Source organism: Panthera onca, chromosome C2 (assembly GCF_046562875.1).
Source record: "Panthera onca isolate mPanOnc1 chromosome C2, mPanOnc1 haplotype 2, whole genome shotgun sequence".
Taxonomy (NCBI): Eukaryota; Metazoa; Chordata; class Mammalia; order Carnivora; family Felidae; genus Panthera; species Panthera onca.
Genome location: NC_138347.1, coordinates 15,874,905 through 15,892,843, shown reverse-complemented (window position 1 = coordinate 15,892,843; position 17,939 = coordinate 15,874,905). Strand labels below are relative to the sequence as shown.

The 17,939-nt window shown below is 39.1% G+C and overlaps 1 protein-coding gene across 2 annotated transcripts; it reads right to left on the bottom strand.

Moving 5' to 3' along the window:
* Positions 1 to 1,297: 1,297 nt before the first annotated feature.
* Positions 1,298 to 16,083, bottom strand: CCT8 (chaperonin containing TCP1 subunit 8). 2 transcript variants are annotated; one of them, XM_060640350.3, is made up of 16 exons: positions 15,931 to 16,083; positions 12,973 to 13,063; positions 12,053 to 12,132; positions 10,073 to 10,222; positions 9,436 to 9,616; positions 9,261 to 9,322; positions 8,244 to 8,381; positions 6,719 to 6,897; positions 5,946 to 6,012; positions 5,780 to 5,867; positions 5,581 to 5,696; positions 5,160 to 5,231; positions 4,917 to 5,081; positions 4,488 to 4,607; positions 1,842 to 1,946; positions 1,298 to 1,519 (listed from the first exon to the last, which is right to left on the bottom strand). In XM_060640350.3, exons 1-15 carry the CDS (start codon positions 15,988 to 15,990, stop codon positions 1,854 to 1,856), a joined length of 1,662 nt encoding a protein of 553 aa, XP_060496333.1. In that variant the 5' UTR covers positions 15,991 to 16,083; the 3' UTR covers positions 1,298 to 1,519; positions 1,842 to 1,853. The 2 variants fall into 2 exon arrangements, with proteins under 2 accessions (XP_060496333.1, XP_060496334.1); XM_060640351.3 differs by lacking the exon at positions 1,842 to 1,946 and having other exon boundaries at positions 15,931 to 16,079.
* Positions 16,084 to 17,939: the final 1,856 nt, after the last annotated feature.

Below are 17,939 nucleotides of genomic sequence, written 5' to 3'. Positions count from 1 at the left end.
CCTTGTTTTGTTACTTGGAAGATGTAAAGTTGTGTTCTTACTCTACCACGTAACATTTTAAAATACGTTTGGCTAATGAAACTTCAAATGTATTTTTAAAAAGTGTTGACTTTATAAGCAGACATTAGATAATGGCAGTAGTACATACTTGGAAGAAGTCTCTTACCTACAATTCTGCTGACACCATACAGTGTACATAAGCTGGGGTGTAGGCCTGACTCTGCTCTTTTTCTGTGAACAGACCCAAAGTAGACACTCCTGCGACTCTTAATTCAGTACCAGGTCCCCTTAATGCCAGCATGCCAGAGAAAGTCTGCGAACTGTCCTTTTACCCAAGCGAGCGCCAGCATCTGGAAGTTGCGTGCAATCCTAAACCTTAAGGCTCAGCCTCCGTTCTCTAAACTTCCATTACTCTCGACACTTACTACCTAAGACCCAGTGAGTCTTACTGCTTCCAAAATTTCCTTTCAAATACCAAAAACAATTTTTTTAAAAAATGTAACTTTTTATTTTTTAACGTTTATTCATTTTGAGAGTGTGCATGCGGGGGAGGGGGACACACTCCCAAGTAGGCCCTGTGCTGTCAGCCCCAAGCCCAACCCGGGGCTCCATCTCACAAACAGACCAGGACTTGAGCAGAAATCCAGAGTCAGATGCTTAACCAACTGAACCACCCAGGCGCCTTCAAAATGTTATTCAAAGACCAAAGATTATTACGTGACCAAGACATAGGAGTTAGCACATGTCCCATAAAATCAGTTGACCTTTCATGTTAAGTTTTTTCAAAACTCCTTACTTGATCTTAAGAAAAAATAAGATCTACTTTACAAAAACCGAATTTCTATTAGCAGATACGTTTTCAGTGGTATTACAACTGTCTTTATACTACACTGCTAGACTATTTTAACTAAGCCATTCAACAAATGGGTATTAAAAACATGTCCTCTCAAATCTTAGAATTCCCAGAGCAGAGATGTGAAAAAAACCCCTGAAATCCAGTCTGGGGGTTGACAGGCTTCCTGCAAAGTAAGGGATATCAAATATTTTTGGCCCTGTAGGTCACTTGGTCTCTATTCATGACTACTTCATTGCCATTTCCTTGCAGGAAACAGCCATAGACTATATGTAAATACAGAAGCACGGCTGTGTTCCAAAAAGGCAGCAGGCCAGATACACACAGGAACAGGTCCCTAATTACTTAAGTGGCTTGCCTTCAGTCCCACAGCTAATTTCATTACCAAGGTTGAGACAAACAGGTCATTTACATCCAAGAACGGTGCTCATCAGACTATGAGGCTTCGATAGCAACCTGTTTATTTATCATCCAGCTGAGGATATAAACACAAAACACTTCTTAATTTAAGGAAAATACGAAAACATCAGGCAATTCCTAGACTATTACTACAAACGTAGTCTTCACCTACAGTAAAAACTAAGGCAGTCAATCATTTTGGTCATCATCCCAGTCTTTCTTCCCACTTGGAGGTTTGGGCCCACCGGCTGGTTTTGCCATGATGATCTGAGAAAACAAAACCATAAGCACATACTTATAAACTCAACCTTTAAAATGAAGAGAAAATATTTTTCTGAGGCTGGTTCAAGATGAAGCAATCATCTCAACATAAGCAATCTGTTATAAACTGCATATGAGGCTCTATCAACATCAAGTTGTTAGCTTCCAGCAAAGCGTTTCCTGCTTTTATGGACATGAACGGCCACACGATCCACGCACGTTAGTAAAGGGCATTTTGAGACACGCACTTCAAGAACTCAATGGCCCTGTGAGCCGAATGTGAAAAATATCTGCATGCATTACTAGTATAAATCCGTCAGCTCGGCACCTGATTTGCTACTTATATATGAAGTTCGTCTTGCCAACCATCTTTATCCCAATTTCCTTGTGGTTTAGGAGCTTTAGGTCCACCTGCCAGTTTTGCCATTATAATCTAAAGTGGTTGGTACATAAACAAATATGTATAAAAATTTAATACTGAAATTTCCTAGTACCTGTAAAATGAAAACCATTCATGTGGTAGGAAGTGTGTATTCAAAAAACGTTACCCAAGTAGGGAGACTTCCCTGGTAACTTAAAAGAACACAGCAGGAAACCTCTAATTTATCTAGAATGCATTAACCAAGTACTTTGCAAATATAACCATCTAGCATTTTTTAAAGGATTCGTTTGGAGAAAAAAGGGTGGTGGCAACTCTGGGTTCAAATAAATTTGGGAGAAGCTAAATTAGCTTCCTCAAAGTGGAACTCTCAAACTCTAATCTACATTCTGAATCTCAAAACTATAAACAGTATTCTTTGCTTCCCAAATTGACAGGACTGAGATCTTTCTGTACAACATCAAGGGGTTGGGGATGTGTCTCAAGCAACACTAAACTGTAAAACATCTTCACCACCACTTCCAACAGATTCAGCACCCCTTTTCAGAAAGCTTCTAGAGGAAATCTAACCTTGAAATCCTTGGAGTAACATTTTACTAATTGAGATTAAGTTCAGACTGAATTAAAGGCACTAAGGACAATTTTAGAACCTAAGTGTAGCTTGATTAAAAAAGCCAGAACAACAGTTCTCAAGCTGGTAGGCACCAATCATTGCAGAGCTTATTTGAAACATACTCCTGGGGTGCCTGGGTGGCTCAGTCAGTTAAGCATCTGACTTCGGCTCAGATGATCTCATGGTCCGTGAGTTCGAGCCCCGCGTTGTGCTCTGTGCTGACAGCTCAGAGCCTGGAGCCTGCTTCAGATTCTGCGTCTCCCTCTTCCTCTCCCCCTCCCCTGCTCATGCTCTCAGAAACCAACATTAAAAAAAAAGATAATAAAAAAATAGAAAACTCCTGGCCTTCTTCCAGAGTTTCTAACTCAGTGGGACTGCTTAGGGGCCTGAGAATTTATATATAATTTTTCACGTTCTTAGGTTATCTTGATGCTGTTGATTTGGGGACTATATCTTGACTAGTGAAATAAACACTCAAACAAAGATGAACCCAGCTCCACATTATCCAACACTTAAAACTTGATTTACATGTCCCTTTCCAGACTATATACTATACAAAATTAGTTAGAACTATTAAAGAGTACAAGTTCACTATAGTTATTAACAAACTGGTTATTGATAGTCATGGGTTCTTCAGATCATGTATTTTAGCAAAGACCAGGGACACATAACAACGAACATCCTCTACTGTAAAACAGAGACTTCCCAGTTTAAAACCAAAACTGACAAGTGTCTTTGTGATCAAGGAACTTGTATTATTACAATTATTATGTCATTTGGGTAATGGACATTCAAAAAAGTTCCTCTATTAGAATTCCGGATTACCTCATGCTTCAATATACTCAGCTTCCCCTGTCCCTTTCTATTTTAAGCTTCCCCTATTAGCCACATGCTAATTTTTAAAACAACCATTTCCTTAGGCTTCTATTATCATTTCAGAACTCCAAAACCGCATTCTTCCACTGAAAATTACCTAAATTTACTGATATAAAAACACCTATTAGTAAATCCAGTATATGAACATCCAATTTATTTCCAATGGGTTGAAATTGGACATCCAGCTCCATTTTCTGGTCATCCCAAGCTAGGAAAAAATTGTTCTTCCTCTTACTGAGATGGAATGTTTGCTGTAATTACCACGAACTAGTCCTTGTTATGCCTAGAGTAAGTCTAATTTCCTTCTCGTTTAGTTTTTACCTACAACTTGTTTCTCCCAAAATTAATTTGGCATGATTTCCACCTAATGGATCTGCCCTAGGCCCCTTGCAATTCCAATTTTCCATTAAGTATTTACGAATAGTTTATTGCTTAATAATCAGTTTGAGAAATCTGCAAGAAAATGGATTTCACTGTTTTACTAGAAAACATCTTTTTGAAAAACTTTGAATTCAAGCTTATATCTGAACCTACCATTTTCCTCTGTGCCACAATCTCCCTCCCACTACCCTCTTGGAAAAAAAAGGTCAAAAATACTATGATTTTTAACACTTTTCTTTCAGTTCCTTCAAGATATAATTTGTCACACCCAGAAGAACTTTAAACACATAGATTCTACCTCCATGCACAAGTAGAGGTTTCGTTTTCCTTAAAGTTGGTGGCACACATGTGTTTCAGGGCTTTATGGGCCTTCCACATTCCACATTAGTACACAGTAAACTCCCTCTCCAGACTGCTTGTATAAAGAGATCCTTAGGCTAAAAAAAGTCCGAAAACTATAAACCTTAAGTTTGTTTTAACGATTCCAGTTTAAAAATGGCAGAAGTTTCTTTCACTGGAAAGATCCTTTCAAATTCGTTGAAATATACTAAATACAATTTAAAACTGTAACAGAAAAAAATAAATGGGCGGGGGGGGGGGGGAACTTTAGAAACACACTTTTGAGTAGAATGAGAACTGTGCTATATTCTGGTTCCATAAAAATACACTACTGACCCACATGAAAATTAGTACTTTTAAAGATCAAAATTTCACTTGTAACTCACCTGATCCACCCTAAGTACAGTGACAGCAGCATTCGTAGCCAGTTTGATAGCCCAGTATTTTCCCAAGTAAGTGTCTAGAATACCAGCTTCCAACATGTCCTTTACAGCGGGAACTTCAGCCTGTTGGTACAAAACGATTTTCACTCCTTCACTCTAAATTCTTATGTGAAAATTAACTCAGTAACAAAACCCCAGGGCTCTTTGCCTGGATGTTGCCAGGCAAAAGTCCTCTCCTACACACAATATAAAATAAAGACTATTTTAAGGAAAACCATAGACAAACTCTGTCAGAGCTCTTTGTTATGAAAATCATTTGCTTAAAAAATCAGAACATTTTTGATTTTCTTTTAAACTTACTACTTCCATTTTTATATTACACATTCACGAAATAAAAGTTTAAATTCATAGTTTTTTTTTTTTTCCAAATACCTCAATATCTAATCCAACATTTTTATTTCCTTCTTGATGTACTGCATAAAGTTTAGAGATTACTTCATTGGCTTTCACTCCAGAATTTTCTGCCAGTGCCCGGGGAATAGCTTCAAATGCCTCTGCAAACTTCTTAATGGCATACTGTTCCAGTCCAGGACAGGTCTACAAGAAAAACGTGTTTAGTATTGTATTTTATTCAAGGAACACGAAGGAAGGAAATTTATACAGAGAAAGCTATACCTCTCCATATGACGTGATCTGTTTGGCTAATTCGATTTCCGTTGCTCCACCTCCGGGAACAAGACGTTTATCCTACAATATGTAGTTAAAAAAAAAAATTTTTTTTTTTTTACGAAGAAGCAATTTATAGTTTCCTAATCTTCTCAGACTCCAGTACTCCAACCAGACTAGAGGTACTGTTACTCAAATTCTAATTACAAATTTTGTAAAAATGGAATAATCTGGGCAAATTACCTTACTGTACGTAGGGTCTGGTATATGAAAGAGGAGAACCAAAGTGGGGAATGGGAGCAGCACACAATACCTCATCTGCATGTCCACAGCACTAAGAACATGCTTAAGCAACTGAAGGTACATTTAACTCAAGAACAACCATAAACTACCTTTAACAGTTAAAATTAAGATCACTGCTAATACTAACCCTTGTGAGAACTTTGAAAGTGTTAACACCGTCATCTACTGCCCTTTCTATATCATCCATCAGATTGTCTGTAGAGCCTCGAAGCACAATGGTAGAAATGGCACCATCTTCCTTTTCTGTCAATAAATTTAAAAATATTACTACAAGCAAATGAACAGCCCCCACTTAAATAAACATACTTTGCCCCATCTCCACATACCATGCTTAAAAACCACCACCTGTGTGTCTCCAACTTCTGAGAGATAAACACTGTCACAATGTCCCATTTCTTCAAGGACAGGAGGAGTCTGTAAGAAAGGGACTATTGTAAAACAAAGTAATTCCAATACATTGTACTATCTTTTAATGTTGTCCAAAATACATACCAATCTAGGAAGAGCTGTAGCACCAACTGTTTTACATAGTCTTCTGAGATCCCATTTGGAATTCAACCTTAAAAAAAACCCGAAGACCTTAATGAAAATTTTAACACCATTAGGCGCCACAATAAAATAGAGATGAAATGGGAAACTGTACACTGGTCCCCAAAAGTCACATTCTTTTGATCCTGAATTTAAGTTCAGAACAGGTTTGGACAGCACAGTGTAATCCACACACAGGTGTATACGGCAGTGTTCTAGAATTGGGAAAATTCAAGTTTCAGTAGAATGTCACAAGTTCTAGTTCTAAAACACTAAGGAAGGCCTGGGATACAGAAAACTTGCTATACTCTGGGCAAGCGCATGAGCTGTGAGGAAGAGGAGTGATTTATGCTGCAGATTTGGTTTGGAGGTGGGAACGGGTAGGTCAGGTGTCTGGTGTGCCCCACAAATGGGTTCAAAGGTTAAAAATGACATTCCTGATCCCACACTCTGACAGTGTGTACCAGGCTTGCGTCTGGTCTCTAATGTTTCTTTTGTCTGGAATGCTTTTCCCTCTTCCTCTTCAAATAACATGTTGATTGCTCCACCTCTCAGTGCAAATGTAAGCATTCTCACAGGTGTTTCCTGTCTCTCTAGATCAAGTTAAGTCCTGCTTTTGGAGCCAAGATGTTATATTTGCCCTTTTGTAACAGGCATGAATTCACCATGTATTGAATGTGTTTTGTGTTTCACCAGCAAAGGGCCATTTACAGATTAATGGAATACAACAGTCTTACCTCACCAACATGATATTGTACTTGTTGGCATAATGAAGAGCCATGTCTGCCACTTTGCCACCTGTTACGATGACATTTGCACCGGTATCAGCTATAGCTTTGACTTGTGCATCCATGAGATTCTCTTCTCCCCTACTAAAATTCATCAATTCTTCAGCAGTCTTTATCAGCACTGTTCCCTAGTAAGACAAACATGCTCTTAAGAACCATTTTAGTACCTTGGTGTCCGAAGTCACGGGGTAACATTTTACTGAAGAAATATTTGGGGAAAATAATGAGATTATACATGCATTATGAAATACAAAGTATGTATGAAACTCAGCTTATTCCTAGACCCCCCCACTCCCAAAACCGATGCATTTTCCTCTTTGACAGGCACTTTGATGGAGTAGTTGGGAGAAATACTGACACCTATTTTAGATATATTGGGCAGGTGTCTTGGCATTTGTCTTTTGACAAACATCAACTAGCGTACCAAAACAACCACACCGTGGTTCTGAATTTTTTTTTTTCTAGAATATGGACTCAATGACTCTTCCTGGCCTATCGCCAACCTGTGGAACTTTTACAACTATGAACTCAGATTTTAAGAATTCTAGGGACCAAGACAGAAGTGACCTATAAACAAGAACTTCAAACTTCGTAACATGTATTTTTTAAAAAAAACCTATCAACTTCAAATTACATTGGCATATTTTGTTTCAGAATGCTATAGGACCTCAATGTTAAAATACATTAAGGAAGAGCACACAAGTATTTGTATTCAGTGAGCATTTTACTTGCCGAGCATGTAAGAACTACTAGAAGAGCTGTATACTAGAACATAAACAACACTGCCACCATTTCACGTTTCAAATTTAGTATCTGAATTAGGTATTCAGAAAAGAAAGGGAATCTGACTTTAAAAAGCAGATACAGGGGCGCCTGGGTGGCTCAGTCGGTTAAGCATCTGACTTCTACTCAGGTCATGATCTCGCGGTTTGTGACTTCAAGCCCTGCTTTGTGCTGACAGCTCAGAGCCTGGAGACTGCTTCTGATTCTGTGTCTCCCCCTCTCTCTGCCCCTCCCCCTTCACGCTGTGTCTCTCTCTCCTTCAAAAATAAATAAACGTCAAAAAAAATTTTTTTTAAAGCAGATATATAATCCTGGGGCATCCGGGTGCCTCAGATGGTTGAGTGTCTGACTCTGGATTTTGGCTCAGGTCATGATCTCACGGTTTCAGGGGATCGAGCCCTATGTCGGGCTCTGTGCTGATAGTGCAGAGCCTGCTTGGGATTGTCTCTCCCTCTGATTCTCCCTTGTTCTCTCTCAAAATAAGTAAATAAATACTCCTGTAACATATATATACACATACATATGAGTGTATATATGTGTATGCGTATGTGTGTGTGATGCTACAATCTTCCATAATTATGTAGTATTCACTGAAGAGCACAATCTCCACCTAAAAACTTAAAAATCATAAAATGTTAATCCGAACGGGCAACCCCAAATTTTTACTTTTAAGGTTTTAAAGTCTACATACCTTAGTTTCAGTTATCATGCCATCAAAAGGACAAGAATACACTGCTATTTTTGCACTTTTGACAGATGTTACATCACCTTCAGTTTCCTTCTTAAAAACCATGCCATGCAATACTGAAGAGGAATAGATACCAGAGCCCTAAGGGATTGAATACCAAAATCATCAGTGATTTCATGAAAATAACATCAGGGATCAGTTGTTAATTCTTCATGTACCAAAAATAACGTTTTCCACATAACATAATATGCCAAGGAGTGACTCCTGGGAATAAGGAGTGGGATGGTGGATGTAAAACACACCAGTCTACTTAAGGTAGAAACCACTCTGAGAATGAGCTATTAATGAAAGGGGGGCCTGCAGGGTACCGGAACAACCAAGGACTGAGAATAACTCTTCTAAGTCATTCATTCACTCACTCACCAAATACCTGGTGCCAATGTACTAGGCACAGCTGTTAGCACTGGGGACAGGAGACGGAACAAAGCAGTACAAGTGTCAGAAAATGCATAGCATCTATGCATGCATGAGCGTGCACACAGATACACACACACCCTTATATTTACGTAGGCTAAACTCAACTGCAATCACAGGTTTTACTACAGGAAGCACTAAATTTTTTAAATACAAAATACTCTTATTTCAATACTAACAACAGTAACATGTAAGTTCTATTACTGTAGATCAACAAAACATCTCATTCAAAACTGGTTCTGAAGGTTATGGTTTTAATTCAGCACACATGAAGAATTCAAAACACGTAACATTTGATGCATTATTCTCAACCTTCAAAGTTGTGATGGAAAAATGATGATTTCATAAGGAGATAATACATCAAACACCCTTTAAAATTTAATAGTAGTATTACAACCTCCGAATACCAAAATGTTACAAATGTAACAAAGTCCTAAATGTTCAAACTCTGAGGTAAAATTTGGGTTTTGATAAACACATACATTTTTTCTTTTTGCAAAATATAATGGACCTATTAGACAACACTTATGCATTTTCTAGACTTACCAGAATCTTACACACTCTGATGTTATCAACATTGAAATGGCCGGAATCAGGAAAAATAGACACTGTTTAAGAAAACGAGACACGTCAAAAGATGCATGGAGACAACAAAGAAAATATCTTAGTCTCATTAGAACATTTTTAGTTTGGATCTTTTCATTTACTGAGATTTACTCACCACATGCCTGAGCAATGAGCTTGGCCAGAAACACTTCATTGCCGTACTGTTTACTCATTATGGAGGTATGAAGCACAGAGGACACTTCATCAACATCTCGAAGATTTTTTGCAGAACAACAAACTAAATCAGGAAGAATCTCATGGGCTTTTCTGCAGGCTATTTCATAACCTTCTATGACCTTAAATGTAAAAACCCAAAGTGTTTCTTCAGAAGACACAATTTTGACATGACTTTAAAATATAGCTTATTTTGGGACCCCAACGAATATGGGTATTTGTTTTCCATATAAAATGACAAAGCACTTTCAGAACAGCATTCGTGGCAGGACGTGCTCATCACGAGTGTAGGCTTTTGTGATGGCCCGAAATTGAATGCTGTCACTTATTAGCTGTTAAGATCTTGAGTAAGATTTTTCTAAGTGTCACTTTCCTCATCTAAAATAAAAGAGAATTAATTTTTATTAATTTTTAATTACTCACACGATTCTTGTAAGGATGGACTAAGATACTGCATAGACAGCACATGTACTACAATGCCTGGCACAGAGTAAACTGCTCAATGTTAACTATTACTACAACGATGACTCTATACAGGCACAAATTAAATAAAAGTACATTACAAAATGAACACTCGCCTCTGAAACCGAGAGCCCAATTCTCAGCAGCTCTTCAGCTAGTTCCAGAAGGGCTCCAGCAAACACCAGCACAAAGTTTGTGCCATCTCCAACCTCTTGCTCTTGCATGTGAGAAGCCATTACGATCATTTTTGCAGCAGGATGCTGTACCTGGTAGAAGGGGTTTGAATTTTAAAGTGCAAAACATTTGATCCTGAAAGCAATGTGAAGTTTTTCATTTTCATTTCTTTAAAAAAAATTTTTTTTTTATTTTTACATATTTATATATTTTTGCCAGAGAGAGACAGAGAATGAGTGAGTCAGAGCACGAGCAGGGCAGGGGCAGAGAGGGAGGCACAGAATCCAAAGCAGGTTCCAGGCTCTGAGCGGTCAGCACAGCCTGATGCAGGGCTCGAACTCCCCAACTGCGAGATCGTGACCTGAGCTGAAACCAAGAGTTGGATGCTTATACAATTTAGCCACCCAGGTGCCCCTCATTTTCCGTTTTTTCTTAAGCTAATACACTTCAATCTCCCTGTGGGCCAGGTAACTCCAAAATCACACTGCTACATACTATTCAGCGCGGTGGCCAGAAGACAGTCCCAATCCCTCAGAGACTATCAGCACAAAGGCATCACTACAAACGCAAACAACCTGAAACCGTATCTTCTTTTGATGGCCAGTCACCCAGTACATACATCTCTGCACATAAGGTGCAGAAAATTACATGTCCACTAAGTTAAAAAAGTAATTCCAAAAACCAAACCTAGGCATTAAAAACCAAAATAACCACCCATTTAATCACGAGTCTCAATGCCTATGTACATTTCTATTGTAAGGAGTATCAATTGTGGCTTTTTAGAAGACAGAGGTTTCTTAAAAAAAAAAAAAAAAAAAAAGGTATCAAGATTTTAAGTAGTCTATCCTTTGGATTTAGGGTTTAAAAACCAAGCAAGGAGTAACAACTGATAGCGGTGAGAATACTACAAAGTTGACACTATGGTTTTTATTGAGGCAATATTTCCATCATGGCTGAATAACTCCTGAGACCACCATAGCGTCCAACATTAACACTCACAAAGACTAATTCCTCCTTGTGGAATTAAATTTGTTTTGTTCACTACATTAACAATATTATTTAGTTATTTAAGCAGTTAGAGAAATGTTAACACACCTATAGTTTCATTTGAAAAGATTAAGCTACAATTCTCTAAGAGCTAAGTTCAGGACAATTTCTTGAAGTTGAAAACATCTTTCAACTACAGAGCAGCTAGATGAGGAAGAGTTCTCTGATGTTCAGGTGCCAGACTTTACTTGTAATTCTGCCTGCAGAATCTATTCTACACACTCTGCAATATCAAAACTGCAGGTAAGCAAAGCAAAATGCCACCATTTTTGTGTTTCATTTTCACAAAGCCAAAGACCTGGTTTAATTTTTTTTTTTAAACAACTGTTTTAAGTATCAGCTGTTTCTGCATTTTTGAATAACTCACTTTGGTGTTATACTCTACAGAACGAGACAGCATACTCAATTTGATATGATTATTAGCAAATGTATTTTTATCACAAGCAAGCCTCCATGAATTAATAACTTGGGAGATTTTTAAATTTAAGCAGCTAAAAAGTTAAAACTACATAATAAATTTTCAAGTTGGGAAAAAAATAGTCCCTTATTATCCTAAGAGGTTTCTTCTATGTTAAAATAGGTTTAATTTTGGGGGCACCTGGCTGGCACAGTTGGTTAAGCGTCTCTCTGACTCTTGATCTCGGCTCAGGTCATGATCTCACAGTTTCTGAGCTTAAGCCCCACATTGGGCTCTGTGTTGATGGCATGGAGCCTGCTGGGGATTCTGTCTCTCCTTCTCTCTGCCCCTCAACCTGCTTGTGTGCTCTCTCTCCCCCTCTCCCTCCAAATAAATAAATAAACTTTAAAAATATATACATATACACTCAATTTTTGACATCACCAAAACATTTCTTGGCTTCAAAGTAATGACCTACTTCTAGCTCTCTTAAAATAGTGGCTGCATCGTTTGTCACAAACAACTTCTCCAGGTGGTTGATAACCATTTTGTTCATTCCTAAAAAAACAAAAAACAAAACACAGAAAAAAAAAGTTAGGGGGGGGAAAATAAGCTCAAATCCGTCTCCAAATACCCCCCAAAATTTAGTCAAGAAATATAAACTTGTATCTATTTCTTAAGGTAACTTTGTAAAAACTCAACACATATTATCTACTCTGGCACCCTAATGGGACCCCTGTCATTATTCCTGTCCTTTCTAATCTCCTATAATGTTTACCTGGGAGGATGTCAATCTTCTCATAGTTTTGTTCAATAAATGTAAATTACATTAACGTGTAGAAAAGACCAAAAAAATCTAGTTTTGGGGCGCCTGGGTGGCTCAGTTAACTGTCTGACTTGATTTCAGCTCAGATTATGACCTCAGTTTGTAGGTTCGAGCCCTGCATCAAGCTTTGTGCTGACAGTGTGGAGCCTGCTTGGGATTCTCTCTCTCCCTCTCTTGCTGTCCCTCCCCCCACAAAATAAATAAACATTAGAAAAAAAAGTATAGTTTTACTGCTTTCCATACATTTGTGTCAATTAAACTCAGTTGACGATAGGAGGCAAGAGAGATTTTCTCCCTTACATTAGGTACCATATCTCAATGGTGAAAGCTCCGTAATTTTTCTATCCTCTCAATATGATAAAAATTAACATTTTGATTCCTACTTTTCTAAAGAGATATGAGTTGTTGATTAAAAACTGAAAACATTACACTGGTGGCAATAAACTATACAATTACTTTTGTATTATGGCTAAAACTCAGTTTATGTATCATATTCTCACAGAATAAGTTTGAAGAAGCTAGCACACAAAATTCTAGTACTGTATCTTTTAAAACATGAATTTAGAAATTACCGTTTGGTCCATATGCTGTACGAGTTGTTTGGGCAAGCTCCTTGCAAGCCTGTATGTTCCTGTATACAGCCTCTTCTAATCCTGAAAAATGCTGTAAAATAAACCAAAAACAAAAACCCTTCTGATTAGACAAAACAGTGAAACACAATAATCTTCTTCATCTGTAAAATGGGGATAATAATAGTACCTACCTCACAGGACTGTTGAAAAAAAATCAAGCAAAGTTTATGTATGTAAAGCATGGTGCTTCAAATGATCCGTAAATTTGCTCACTGGTTGAATATAATGAAATTTTCAGAGACCACATGTATCTACTTACACGTCAAAACATAAAGCATATATAAAAATGTATATATATATGTATATATATATATAAAATGTAAAGCATGTACATATTTTTAAATGTTGTGAAAAGTACAAGAAAGAATGCTACGATCGATCAGCAAAAGATAAGATATTTTAGGTAAAAATACCTCTTCAGAGTTTATCATTACTTTTTGAAAAGTTGAAATATGGTATATTTCTTTTATTGTTAGGAGCCTGAGCATCATAAAACCATCAGTTTTCCGATCACTGGGAAATCCCACTTAACACACCTGCTGCCCAAATGTTTAGTATCCTGACTGCTGAACGCTCTTGTGAATTGCAACACAATTCCAATGCATACACATTGAAAAATTGCTGAAACTGCTCACAATACGAAAATTCTCAAATTTTACACTGGACTTCTTTTAGAATTGAGATTTACATGTAGCTTCAGATGGGTTTCATGAGCTTCCAGTTTGTTCATGTGAACATTTTTATACAGTTGCTACGCCCAATAAAGGAGCCACTGGTCACATGTGGTTAAATTGCAAGTAATTAAAATTAAAAATTCGGTTTCTCCACTGCAGTAGCCACAGTTCCAGTGTCCAGTAGGCACATGTGGCTCATGGATACTGTACCAGAATGAATAGAGAATACTTCCATCATTGAAGAGCTTCTAGGAGACAGTTCTATCCTAGGCCATAAGACGTGGCTTTTATACTACTCATAAAAGGAACTGTCATCCAAACGAGGTGAATAATCATTACTTTAGAAGTAGTGTCTTCAGAGTCAAGGGTTGACGGACTCTTATGAAAGCATTTAGTCTGACCTGGCTTACACTCTAGTTTTTTCCCTTTACCCGTTCTCTGAGGAACAGCAATGTGATCATAAATCAGATCCCATCAACGGTCTGCCGTCACTCTTAGGATAAAATGTAAATCCCTCCTGAAGGCTACAAGGTCCTATATGTTCTGGTCCTAACCTACAGCTCCTCTGAAGTCATCTCTCACCATTTTTGCTTTCCCTTGATGAGCTTCAACCTCATTACCTCTCTTGCTGTTTTCTTTTTTAACAGGTCAAACTCATTTCATCCTCAAGGCCTTTATACTTACTGGTTTTTCAGCCTGGAATACTGCCCTCTTCAACCTTGGCTGATTCTTTCTGTCGCTTAGGACTAAGCTAAAAGTTTTTCCTTGAACATCTTATTTACTGGTTCTATCTATTCCTGACTCTTCCCTTTTTTGGGGGAGGCAGACTTGTTTACTTCATTCTCTACTACAGTACTTTCTATCTAATCTTTTTGTTTATTTTTACTACAGTATTCTTTATTTCCTTTATCATTATTTGAAATTATCCTGATTTGATCGTTTATTTCAGCCTCAAAATAAAAATTATGAAAAAATTGCAATCTTTTTAAAGTAAGCAGTCCATGGGGCATCTGGGTGGCTCAGTAGGTTGAGTGTCTGACTTCGGATCAGGTCATGATCTCACAGCTCGTGAGTTCGAGCCCCGCATCGGGCTCTGCGTTCACAGTTCAGGGCTTCGTGGCTGCTTCGGACTTTGTGTCTCCCTCTCTCTGTCCCTCCCCTGCTTGCACTGTGCGTGTCTCTCTCAAAAATAAATAAACGTTAAAAAAAATTAAAGTGAGCAGTCCATGTCATTACCTGCAAAGCTGTTTTACCAATATTTACATTAAACCCTGATATGTGATATGTTGTTATCCCAAAAGTGTATTCTGCAAACAATGACCTAGTTCCCTAAAACTGTTACTGTAAACTGCAGACAATAAATTAGATCTCTTTAACGAGGCATAGGGAATTTGGGGGACAAATAAAGCCAAGATTTGATTTGAACACAAGAGACAAATTTATCAGCAGTATATATTACGATGTTTTCACAAATTATGCTCTTGAAATACATTCATAACCTGGGCATAAAACGAAGTCGTTTTCATTAGCCCAGGGTGTCTCTTACACTTACAAAGTCAGATAGTTACAAGTCAAAGGTACCATCTTTTGGTCAATTTAAAGACGAGGCAAGGAAGATCTGGGGGTTGGTTTTACATCAAGCCAGCTAACCTAGTTGGGAAAAAATCCATTTGGATTGGGTAACGTTTGTCCTACCACAACGCACTGCTGCGAACGAAACGCGGAGCCCTCTAATTCTCATCTGAAGGAAAACCGTCGAGAACTGGCCCCTGTCCCTCTTCTCTCCGGATTACCCCCCCCTTGAACAGTGTCAACTGGCTTCGCGGTTCCCAAGCCTACATTATTCGACTTCACCCTCAAAACACCCTTTAAGGGTAGAGTGGCAAGTCAGCCCGGTTTTAGGGATGGAGGGAAAATGCACGAACGGCTTTCCTTTTGCCCAGCGAGGAAACACAGAATACGAATCCTGCGGCCTTGCCTCTCTCTTGCTCCTTCTGCCCGTCGACCCTTCCCTGCATCGGGGAAGAAAGAAAATACCCGCTCGCCTTAGTGGCCGAATCCCCTCCTTCGCCCCCCTTCACCGAACACCTCCCTTTCTGGAATCTTCTCTGCCTCCGACCGCTGTACCCAGGGAGCACACCCGGCCCGTTACCAGGCCCTTCTTCCCTCTAGCCGCCGCAGCCCTACGTCGACTCTCCTCCATCTCCCTTCTTCCATTGCTTACCTTCGCCCCCTCCTTAAGCATCTGGGCAAAGCCCGGGGCCTTGGGGACGTGAAGCGCCATGGCCTCTGCAAATCGCCGTTCACGCGCTCGCTCAGAAGATGCCGGAGGAAGCGAGGGGCACGCAAAGCCTCCTGGGAACGCAGCGTGCGGCGACCTTACGCTCCTCCTTTCTTTCCAGCTGAGCCTGCCCCTTCCTTAGCCTCCTGGTCAGAAGCCTCGCGAGAAAAAGCAGTTCCCGCAGCCAGAACTGAGTTGACGATCCTCGATCTTGTCGATCGGTTACGGCACTCGCAGGGCGGGCCTTTGGTCTTCTGGCTGGCGCACGCGCAAGCGGTCGGGCCGTTATGACTCGTTCCGATTTAACCCCTTTGCCAAGACTCCAAGGTCGGGATATGTGATATTTGCCATCTGTGACCTGAAACCCACTCCTCCTAAGATTTAACTTGCACGAAATCTTCCAGACCCACCCACAAGGTCAGGGCTGGTGTGCCCTTCCCCCCTCACCTCCAGGCAGAGCACCTGCCTTCCCCCCCCCCCCCCCCCCCCTCCCGCCTTCAAAATCTTTCTCTGGGCATCTGCTCTGTCTGTGAGAAGCGCGGGCGACTTAAAGGCGGTAAATAAAATCTGTAAGAATAACTACACACCGAATGCTCATATGTGCCGGGCTCTGTGTTATTTAGGTGCGACATTTTAGCTAAGGGTCGATCTTACAAGTTAACTATTGCTGTCTCCATTTGATACATAGAAAAGTTTATAAATGGTAATTTGTTCAAGATCACAGCGCTACTAATGTTAAACGTAGGATTCTTTTATGGATTGACTGACTACAAAATGCAAGTTCTTTTTTTTCTTTTTCTTTTTTAAATTTAGATTCAAGATAGTTATAGTGTAGTATTGGTTTCAGGAGTAGAATTTAGTGATTCATCACATAACACCTAGTGCGCATCCTAAGAAGTACCCTCTTTAATGCCTATCACCCATTTAGCCCATGCCCCCCACCCCCACCTCCTAGCCATCAACCCTGTTTGTTATCTATGTTTCAGAGTAGGTAAGAGTACCTAAGAGTATGATTTGCCCCCCTTTCTGTTTTTATCTTATTTTATCCCCTATGTTCATCTGTTTTGTTTCTTGAATTGCACGAGTGAAATCATACATTTGTCTTTCTCTGACTGACTTATTTCATTTAGTATAACTTATTTTGTTTATTTCCATCCACGTTGTTGCAGATGGCAAGACTTCATTCTTTTTGATTGCTGAGTAATATTCCATTGTATATATGTACCACATCTTCTGTATTCATTCATCAGTTGATGGCTATTTAGGCTCTTCTCATAATTTGGCTATTGTTGATAGCATGGCTGTAAGTATTGGGGTGCCTGTACCCCTTCAAATCAGCATTTTTTTGTATCCTTTGGATAAATGCCTGCTAGTGCAATTGCTGGCTTGTAAGGTAGCTCTATTTTTAATTTTTTGAGGAACCTGCATACTGTTTTCCGAGTGGCTAACCAGTTTGCATTCCCACCAACAGTGCAAAAGAGTTCCTCTTTCTCCACATCCTCCCCAACATCTGTCCTTGCCTGAGTTGTTAATTTTAGCCAATCTGACAGGTGTGAGGTGGTACCTCATTGTAGTTTTGATTTATATTTCCCTGATGATGAGTGATGTTGAGCATCTTCATGTGTCTGTTAGCCATCTGGATGTCTTCTTTGGGAAAGTGTCTGTTCGTGTCCTCTGCCCATTTCTTCACTCATTATTTGTTTTTTGGGTATTGAGTTTGATAAGTTCTTTATAGAGTTTGGGTACTAACTTTATCAGATACGTCATTTGCAAATATCCTCTCCTATCCCATGGGTTGCCTTTTAGTTTTATTGATTGTTTCCTTTGCTGTGCAGAATCTTTTCATCTTGATGAGGCCCCAATATTCACTTTTGCTTTTATTTCCCTTGCCTCCAGAGACATATCTAGTAAGAAGGTGCTGTGGCCAAGGTCAAAGAGGTTGTTGTTTGTTT

Coding starts and splice junctions, on each gene's coding strand:
- CCT8 (XM_060640350.3), bottom strand. CDS start 15,990: ATGGCGCTTCACGTCCCCAAGGCCCCGGGCTTTGCCCAGATGCTTAAG. Junction 12,133..12,972: donor TACAGCATATGGACCAAACG/GTAATTTCTAAA, acceptor TTGTTTTTTTAG/GAATGAACAAAATGGTTATC. Junction 6,013..6,718: donor TACAATATCATGTTGGTGAG/GTAAGACTGTTG, acceptor GTTTTTTTTAAG/GTTGAATTCCAAATGGGATC.